Here is a 10,244-nt window from a genome sequence, read left to right on the forward strand (position 1 = left end):
GCACAAAGTCAGCCCTTAATAAACATTTGTTGAATTGAATACTATTAATCCTACAAAGTCTGTATCTGTGTTCTCTAAGTGAATTAATCATTTACCCATGATACTCAATTCAACCTACTGAGCACCTTTGTAACATTCCTTCAAAAGAAATACCAGTATTTCTGTTGATTTTGCTAAGAGTTTCTCAAGGAACTGGAATTAGTTGGGTAGGCAGGTCTTTAGGAAGAACAGGGCTATTTCACTGTGCTAAGCAATTCTAATCTCCCTCCTCAGCATCCTTTTCCCTATCATAATGACCATGACTAAGGAAAATCACAAAGAGGGAACAATTATTAATGCTTTTCATGGTCACCTACCTGATTAGTTGCTGGTGCAAAATTTCTTTTTTCCCCCCGCCCCTAAATCACTGACCCCAAAAAGTTCATGTAAGAAAAAAGAGAATGTTGAACCAGGATAATTTTTAAATAGGTGCATTTGCACTGAGTAACACTGAAAGTAGGGCGTTTCCTTGGTTACAGAACACTGGACTGTAAATGTGCTCTGATTCGAATTAAAAATTGTGATGGAAGAAGTCTTTCTGAAATAAAATCCAGAATACATAGATTGAACGCATTATTTTTTAGAATGGTGATTGTACCACCTTCTGCCATACTTAGATGTTGAAGGACTACAGGGGGAGAGCTGGCTAGAGATGTAGAAAGGATCCCTAACAAGTTTACAAAGGCTGAAGCCCATTGCAAAGCTGTAAAGCAGGCCAGGAGAAGATAACAACAAAGAAGTGAAAATGTCACGATTCTGAAATAGTCTCAGGAATGTTAGACATAGCACTTGTGTACGAAATTCAAATTCAGGAAACGGTAAGGCATATATCATAAGGCCATCATTAGCACTTAGCAAAAAAGGCTAACAAGAAAGAAAAAAGAGTCATCTTGCAAATAAAAAAATACCAATCACATTTCTTTTTTTTTTTTTTTAAAGCAATCCGGGTTAAGTAACTTGCTCAAGGTTACACGGCCAGTTATTTCTGGGTGTGGTGCTGAGTATCTGAGCCCGGATTTGATCCCCAGGTCATCCTGACACTGGAGCCAGTGCTCTTACTCGCTGAGCCACCTGGCCACCCCTAAGCAATTGGAGTTAAGTAACTTGCTCAAGGTTACAAGGCCATACGTTTCTGGGTGGGTGCTAAGTGTCTGAGTCTGGATTCAATCCCCAGGTCATCCCGACACTGAAACCAGTGCTCTTACTCACTGTGCTACCTGGCCACCCCAAATGGGATTAGTAAGGGACCGTGACAGGGAAGATAGTATAGTGAAAATTATCCTACTTCCTCTTGTCCAAGGATTCTAGCCCTAATAAACATTTCAGGTCTTTTTTGAGGAAAGAACATTTTTCTTTGCAAATGTTTTTTTCTTGTGCTGATCTTTCACAGGTCAAACCCAATAAAGAAACTAATTTTCACTTGCAATGACAACAGAGTCAATTCTGGGGCTGAAGGGTCCTGACAATGGTATATCAGCTAATCTTTTTTATACTAACAAAGCAAATTTTTTCTAAATGGGAATTAATACAGAAAAGATCAGAATTTTCTTGAGAAACAGAATTTGGAAAAAACCACAAGGAAGTTCTGAACCTCTCATCACAAGTTTAATTCACTGAATAGTTACCATTGGCCTACTCTGTGCAAGACACTGTGCAAAGTGCTAGAAGATACAAGTAAAAAAGAAATAGGGCCTGCCCTCAAGGAGCATGTATTCTACTAAAGGACCAATAGTTATAGAAAAACTAAAAATTATTAACCCGATGATCTGCTCAACCATCATGCATTATGCTATCTGCGTCCTTGGGCATGTCCAATTTCTCCTCATCTGTAGAATGAGGGCATTAGATCAGATTAAATCTATGGTCTCTTCCAGCTCTGGACGATCCTGTGAATTTTTCTTACTTCCTCTAGCATTAAGCATTTACTATGTGACCATCAAAAGTACAGGTTTGTTTAGGCATGGCTTCTAAGATATGTGGGACATAGAACCCAAAAGGCTGGTGAAAAAGGTCCAAATTGTCCGCTCTGTTCATTCAGTGTACACAGAGCTCCATAATAGCTAATAAAGACCACCCCAGGGGTAGAGGGCACATGGTATACAGAATAGAAAAGGCCTTGCATTTGGTACCAGACAACCTGGATTCAAATCTTAGCTCTGTTGCTTTGTATGTTTGACCTCAAGTAAGTAGCCTAATCTTTGTAGTCCCCAGGTGTTTGACCTGAAAAACGAAGGTTTGGACTCAGATATGCCCCATGTCACTTTCTCATTCTAAAAGCAGGCCTTAAACAGCTGGCAACTCAATCAGAATTTATCAGAGAGACTGAAAAAGACATGATCACCAAGGAAGGTCCATCTATTTCCTCACCATTTTCTGCCAAAGGAGCCAAAACTTCAAAAATCATCTCCTTTTTATCATGTTCCATCTGCTTCTTGAAGAGTTTTACCAACTCTTCTGCCACGTTTGTATATGCAAACTGTTCTTTACTCGACTCTGCAAAATAAGAGGAAGTACAGTAAATGAGCAAAGTTCTGAGACTGTTTTCTACTTCATTCATCCCAGGGTCATTCTAAACTATGAGTCATTAGATGCACATGCTCTTGAAAAGACAGGAACAATTCAGTCAGAAACTTAATGCTGCCCGAGAGAAAGAGAAGATGTCTGAGGTTTCAGGGAAAAATGTACTGACCTAGATTATCATGCTCAAGGCTTTAAATTTCTACAGTCGAATAATGTATAGGTCGTCATAGCAACCATGAAATTATAGAGTTATAAATTCAGACTTTCAAGGCCTTGCATCAAAGAGGAAAAAATAAGCCATGCCTGACTTCATTTTGCTTTGCTAAGACATGAGGCTAACACTCTTGTCTCTGGTGTCATTACCATGGGTCGGTTTGCCAAGGCATGCTCATATGGATTCTGGAGCCTTACCTTCTGGGACCCCATTCCCTCATGGCAGAAAGTCCAGGGAAAGAAAATATAGCTCTGCTGTATCTTAGAAAGGACTGCTAGGAACAGTAATCAACTAATCAACCAGCATTTCTTAAATGTTTTCTATGTATCAGGTACTATGAATACAAAGAAGGAATAAAAGTAGTCCCTGCCCTCAAGGAGCTTACATTCTAATAAGGAGACATGTACATTAAAACACACACACACACACACACAATACACACAAGACAACCTTGGGGGAGAAGGCACTAGAAGTTAGGATGGGGGGTGGGGATAGAGAGAAGGGACCAAGAAAAGCCTCCTGCAGAAGGGGGCCTTTGAACTGAGTCTCAAAGGAAGCTAGGGATTTCTAAGAGGTGGAGGCAAAAAGGGAGTGTTCTCCAGGTGTGAGGAATAACAGCAGAAACTCACTGTCTAGAAGAGGTCTAAGGCTAGCCACGGCTCCACTGTTTGTGGTAAGCTTGAGTATTTGGTAGAAGGGTGCCAATGGGCAGGAGGGGCAAAGGTGAAGTGGGGACCTTTTTCAATAAATCCCTCAATACTGCAGGGTTGAAGCTCTGTAAGAACCCTGATTCCCCCTAAGGAGACAGCTTGTTCCAGATGAGGATGATGTGAAGCCTACATATTGTCTCCTGTTATTCAGTTCCTGGCATCTGCTGAAATGAAATTAATTTCAGAAGCATGAAATCCATTCTGCCACAGCTGAAGTAGTCTTGTATCCAGTTACAGGCTTTCACTTCTCTATCAAAACACGGCATTAACATCCTTGCATTCTTCCTTTTCCAATCGATATCCAAAACATTTAACAAACAGAAACCAACAGGAAAACTTCATAATCGCCTCAGGGATTGTACTTAGATTGTGTCTGATGGCACGGAGCACAATGGACTGTTATTTAATATGGCAGTTAAAGGGTTTCATCTCCAACTGATCCTTTAGGGGAAACTCAGGTGGGCAGAGTGATATGACCAGCATGAAACACAGCCAGGACATGCTGACATTTGATAAAATGTCATGAGATTTTCTTCAGCAAGAAGCTTCATTTCTAATATGATTTGAGAGCTGAATTAAAAATAAGCAGTTTTAGAGGAACTGTCTTGGTAAGAAAAAAAATCTGATCTCTAAGAATGTGTGACTTTGCATTTTCTTCAAGTAATAATTTCTTAACCGTAAAACATTGTAATTAAAAACTTATTTTGCAACACAGATAATGCATATATATGCATGTGTGTATACATACACACATAGATACATATATACATACACACATATGTATATATATTAGTATCAGCCATTTGAGGTGATTGACAATTCAGATTCCTTTTTTTTTCTTTTTGGAGGGCAACTGGGGTTAAGTAACTTGCCCAAGGTTATATGGCTAGTTTTTTTGTGTGGGTGTTAAGTGTCAGAGGTCGGAACTGAACTCGGGTCCTCCTGACTCTGAGGCCAGAGCTTTACTCACTGCGCCACCTAGCCGCCCCCTCAGATTCCTTTTAATTGTCTAAAATTTGACATCATTTTGACCAAAAGCGACTCCACTGTTCAAGGACCTGTCAAAAGCAGAAGTCTTTGTTTATGTCAGATATATTTTATCCACTGGGTATTTAGAAGATAGGTAGTCAAATCACCAATGAGGCTTGCATGGACAGACACACATTCAGAGTGGAAAGGGATGTGACCAATGAATAAATAACTATCTTGCTGACACTGCTTATGTTTCAGACTCTAGTTCTACTACAATCTGCCATCCCCTTGAGTGACTTATCATCTTTGCCATGCAGAGTAAAGGGCAATGAACTGAAAAGTCATGGAACCTGGGTTTGAATCCCATTCTGACAGCTCTCCTTCATTCTTAATACTCCTTCCTTGGTTGCTGTGCCATAGATCATAGATTTGGAGCTGGAAGTTCAACACCTTCACTTTAGAGATAAGGAAACTGAAACCCTGGGCTAATAACACAGGTAATAAACCTCAGTGGGAAGATTTGAATCCAGGTCCTCTAACTTAAGAGCCAATGCTTCTTCCATTGTACCATGCTGCCTCCTAGGGTCTGCACCCAGGTTCTTCTATCTCTTGCTGCTCTCTCTTTTCCTATCACCTTAAAGCGAGTCTTTCCCAGTTGTCAGCCTATACCATCATGAACTCCCAAGGTTTTAACCCTTACCTTTATGGGAATGACTCCCAATCCTATATAGCCAGTCTTTTCCCCAGTGAGTTCCAGATCTGATTTTCCAAATGCCTTTTATCTATCTCCTCCACTTGGATGTCCCATTGGCACCTTAAACTCAACATACATGGAATCCACTATTTCTCCATCTCAAATATTTCTTTTCCTGAATTCCTTTTTCCATCAATGGTAGCACAACTCTTCACACTCAGATTAGGATTCTTGCCTACACCCTGTCCCTTTCCTCATACAATTAATTACCCCCCAAAACCCAAGTGACCATAACTACTGTGCCTAGACTCTCCTTCAAGGTCCACAACCACCACACGAGTCTAGGGCCTCCATCGATTCTGATAATAGCAATAACTAGTCTCCTAGAGGCTAGTCTCTTGTCTTCTTTAACCAATTTCATACTCCACAGCTTACATTAACCTTTTTCATAAACATCTGAAATTATATGATTACTTAGTCAAAGACCTTAAATAGGCACCCCCACTCTCTGATGAATACAGTGCAAACTTCTTGGTTTAATAATCAAGGTCTTACACAGTCTCTCTTCATTCTCCCTTTTCTAACCCTATCTTATCGCTTACCTCAAATACCCTACAATCCAGTCAAATCAGGTCAACTTTCTACAAATGCATCTCTCACTTTATTTCCCCATTTTTATTAAACAAATCTTTATGTTAGGCACTGGACAGGGTACAGGAGGGAGAGAGAAGACAGCATCTTCCCCAAAGAAGCCTATAGTCTACTGAGGGAGATATAAATTATGCAAAGAGATGAATAAATACAAGTGTATTTAAGGATGGAGAGAGAATTAACAATTAAAGAATCGAAAAAGGCACAAAGGAAGTGATGTCTGACCTTGGTCTTGAAGAAACTAAAATATTCTTAGGAGAGATGAGACAAGGGTACATTCTAGGCATGGGGGATAGCTTGTACAGATGGGAGGTTGAATATGAAGTTCTAGAAACCACTGGCAGGTCAGCTGGAATGTGAAATGTATGTGTGGAAGTAATGTGAGAAAATGCTAGAAAAGTGGGTCAAGACCAGAGAGTGGAGGTCCTGAGACACCAGGGTGAGGCATTTATATTTTATCCTAGAGGTAATACAGAACCATTGAAGGCTCATAAGTAAGCATGTGATATCATCAAGGCTTAGGAGGACTGTTTTAGCAGTTGTGTGTGTAATGAATTAGAGAGGGAAGAGAAAGGAAGTAGGGAGATCAATTGCCAAATGAGTAGATAAAAAGATATGGATACTAGAGATATTGAATAGAAAAAGTGTAGGGCAGCTAGGTGGCACAGTGAATAGAGCACCAGCCCTGGAGTCAGGAGGATCTGAGTTCAAATCTGGCCTCAGACACTCAACACACACACATACAAACCTAGCCGTGTGACCTTGGGCAAGTCACTTAACCTAACCCAACTGCCCTACCTTCCCCTTCCAAAAAAAAAAGTGACAACATTTAGCGTCTGATTGGATGTTGGGTTGAAAGATTTGGAAGAATAAAGAATGACTCTAAGGTTATGGAGATGTTTAGAACAGGAGCAGGTGAGGAAGGACAATGATAAGTTCCATTTTGAACATGGTGAGTTTGGGAGGTTGCTTTATTTATTTAATAATTCATTCAGTCTTTCATTTATTTATTATTCAGGAGGCAGCTGTAGATGTGGTGTTCAATTCTGCTGGAATGTAGAGAAGACCTTAACTAGATACTTTATTTGCACAGAGACCTTCATGAGACCAGATAAGATCACCAAGGGAGAATAGAAAGAACTGAAGTTTGAGGGGAGCAGGCGATGGAGGAGAACTCAGCAAAGGAGAAGGAACAGGAATGGTCAGATGGGCAGGAGGAGAATGAGGTAAAAGTGATGTCACAGGAGTTAGGTGACAAGAGAGCATTCAGGAAGAGACAGCTAACAGGACGAATGGCTTCAGAAGGATCAAGAAGCATGAGAAAAGTTCACAGCAACTAAGAGACAGCTGGCAACTTGAATGATTTGTTTTGACAGAGGGATGAGAGCAGATCCAACCCTGGATCCTTAGAGAGATTTCAGGTGAGCTATGGGGTCAGAAGGCTGATTGGTTATAAGAATTAAGAAGTGGTGAGAGAGGAGGCAGGAGGAATAGACAACTATTCCTTGGCAGTTTGAGAGAAGACATAGAATACAATGGCTTGAAAGGATTTGGGTTCCTTAATTTAAGTTTTTTTGAGAATGAGTCAGATTTGGCATATTTATAGGTAGTCAAAGAAGGAGCCAGTGGCTAGCAGAGATTGAAGATGAGATAAAAGGTGGCAAGATGCTGCAGGATTTGAGATCAAGGGTACGATTAAAGAGGTCAGTTACAACGTAGAGAAGGGCCACCTCTCCCTCAAAGACAAAAGCAAAGGAATAGGGGTAGCTGAAGATGCATAGGAATTTTAAGGGATGCAGTCATGTAAGCTGAGAGAGCCCTCTCAGGATGACCTCCTTTTTCTGAGAAGGTTCAAGGCTGAAGAGAGGCTCAGTGAGGCCAGAGGAAAGATAAGATAAGAGATTGTGGGAACAGAGAGGGATGAATGCACTGGAGGTGACAACAAAGAACAGAACCAGGAAAAGTGAGGTGGAGGCAGAAATGGAAAAATATGAGATTATAGAAAGGGGGAACTTGAGAGATTTTATCATTGCTAATGCACAGTTACGGATAATGGTAGTGAGGTGGCACAGTACACAGCGCAGCAGGCCTGGAGTCAGGAAGACTTGTGTCCAGACCTTGTTTCACAAACTTGCTGGCTGTGTGATCCTAGGCAAGTCATTTGGCCTCTGTTTGCCTTTTACTCATCTGTAAAATGGGGATAATAGCCCCTACCTCTCCCAGACTGTTATGAGGATAAAATGAGATAATATTTGTAAATAACTTGGCAAAGCTTAAAGCACCATATAAATGTTAGCTAGCAGCAGTGGTAACATGGAGAGATCTAAGGCATGAGGGCCTGTGTGGGTAGATATGGCGGAATAATGAAGACATAAGCCATGGCATTCAGGCTGGAGAGTTAGGAGGTTACGTGTTCATGAACACATATTGTGAAGTCCCTGTGTGTGCACATGAGAGGAACCGTGGATGGAGGAAAGCACCTAGGACTGAGCTTGCTGAAAAACTTCTTAAATAGAAGCCATTATATTATGTCTGAGTGATACAGACAGAGAAGTAAAGCACTACGGAGGACAGGAGAAGGAGCGGCTCACACTCAAGGTGTCCAGGAGTGCAGCATTGTCCAGATTTTTGTGAGTAATAAAAGTTGGAAAGAGTGGGTGATAAAAAGATGGAGGATGAAAGGGAGTTTGTTAAAAAGAAAGCAGGAGGGTGGCTAGGTGGTGCGGTGAATAGAGCACTGGCCCTGGAGTCAGGAGGACCTGAGTTCAAATCCAGCCTCAGACACTTAACACAAAAAACTAGCTATGTGACCTTGGGCAAGTCACTTAACCCCAATTGCCATCCAAAAAGCAAGGGAAAAAAAAGAGAGCAGAAGCTCCAGCTAATGGAGGACCACCTCAGCTGTCAGATAAGTAGAGTGGACCTCCAGTACTCTTTGGAGTTAAGTTCTAGAGCCCCGGGGGATGATGTTAGGGACTGTTTTAGGCCCAGGCACTTGCCCACTGACCCACATCATGCATGCAAGACTTCCCAATGTAGGAAGCACTGAATAAAAGGCTCTGAGTGCATGTAAGCCTGTGTCAGGAGAGTTACAAGTTAAATCACAAATTCAGGCCATGAATTTGGATACTTTTATTCTTTGTTTTTTTTTCTTTTTGGAGGGGGGAGGGCAGGGCAATTGGGGTTAAGTGGTTTGCCCAATGTCACACATGGCTAGTGTTAAGTGTCTGAGGCCGGATTTGAACTCAGGTCCTCCTGACTCCAGGGCCAGTGCTTTATTCACTGAACCACCCAGCTGCCCCTACCTTTATTCTTTGTATGAGCTCATGACTACTGGTATAGGAAAGGGTTTCTCAAAAACTCAGGCAAAGCCATGAAAAACAGGCTTGTTCCTGTCTGAGGACAGGTTCAAAGTCATCCATGGCACGAGTGAGACTCTCTCTATAACCCTTTCTTTCTCTTAACATTTTTTTAAATTAATGTATTTGTTTTTAGTTCTGAACATTCACTTCCACAAGATTTTGAGTTCCAAATTTTCTCCCCATATCTATCTCCCCTCCCCCCACCCCATGACAGACTACATTTTGATTGCCCCTTCCCCCAGTGTGCCCTCCCTTCCATCACCCACCCCTTCATCCCCTTCTCTTCTACTTTCCTGCCAGGCAAGACAGATTTCTATACTCCATTGCCTGTATATCTTATTTCCCAGTTGCACATAAAAGCAATTTTCAACATTCATTTTAAAAACTTTGAGTTTCAAATTCTCTCCTTTCCTCCTTCCCCACTCATCCTCATTGAGAAGGCAAGTAATTTGATATAAGTTATACATGTGTAGTCATATAAAACACTTCCATAATAGTCATGTTGTGACTATCCCACCCCGCCCATTAATTCTGTTCCCTCCTTTGACCCTGTCCTTCCTCAAAAGTATTTGCTTCTGATTACCCTCTCCACCAATTTGTCCTATCACCTGTCCCCCTCTCTTATCCCCTTCCCCCCCCTACTTTTCTGTAGGGTAAGATAGATTTCTATACCCAACTGAGTGTGTATGTTACTCCCTCCTCTAATGAGATGAGGGAATAGATTCCCTCCTAAATCTGATGAGAATAAGGTTCACTCATTCCCTCTCACTTCCCCCCTCTTCCCCTCCACTGTAAAAGCTTTTTCTTACCTCTTTTATATGAGATAATTTACCCCATTCTACCTCTCCCTTTCTCTGTCTCCCAGTACATTCCTCTCACTCCTTAATTTTATTTTTTAGATATCATCCCTTCATATTCAATTCACCCTGTGCCCTCTGTCTACATCTATCTATCTATCTATCTATCTATCCATCCATCCATCCATCCATCCATCCATCCATCCATCCATCCATCTATCTATCTATCTATCTATCTATCTATCTATCTATCTATCTATCTATCTATCTATCTATCTATCTATC

The 10,244-nt window shown here is 41.3% G+C and overlaps 1 protein-coding gene across 6 annotated transcripts in view; it reads right to left on the minus strand.

Moving 5' to 3' along the window:
- The window catches only part of RAP1GDS1 (Rap1 GTPase-GDP dissociation stimulator 1), a 221,049-nt gene that overhangs the window by 36,509 nt on the left and 174,296 nt on the right, over positions 1–10,244 (minus strand). For all 6 annotated transcript variants that reach the window (XM_069094364.1, XM_069094356.1, XM_069094347.1 and 3 more), the window contains one exon: positions 2,407–2,532. In XM_069094364.1, coding sequence (XP_068950465.1) covers positions 2,407–2,532 — 126 coding nt within the window. The remainder of the gene's footprint in view (positions 1–2,406; positions 2,533–10,244) is intronic.

The sequence above is a fragment of the Petaurus breviceps genome, unplaced genomic scaffold (assembly GCF_028583685.1).
Source record: "Petaurus breviceps papuanus isolate PSGF00001 unplaced genomic scaffold, PetGlider_PUasm1.0 126, whole genome shotgun sequence".
Classification (NCBI taxonomy): Eukaryota; Metazoa; Chordata; class Mammalia; order Diprotodontia; family Petauridae; genus Petaurus; species Petaurus breviceps.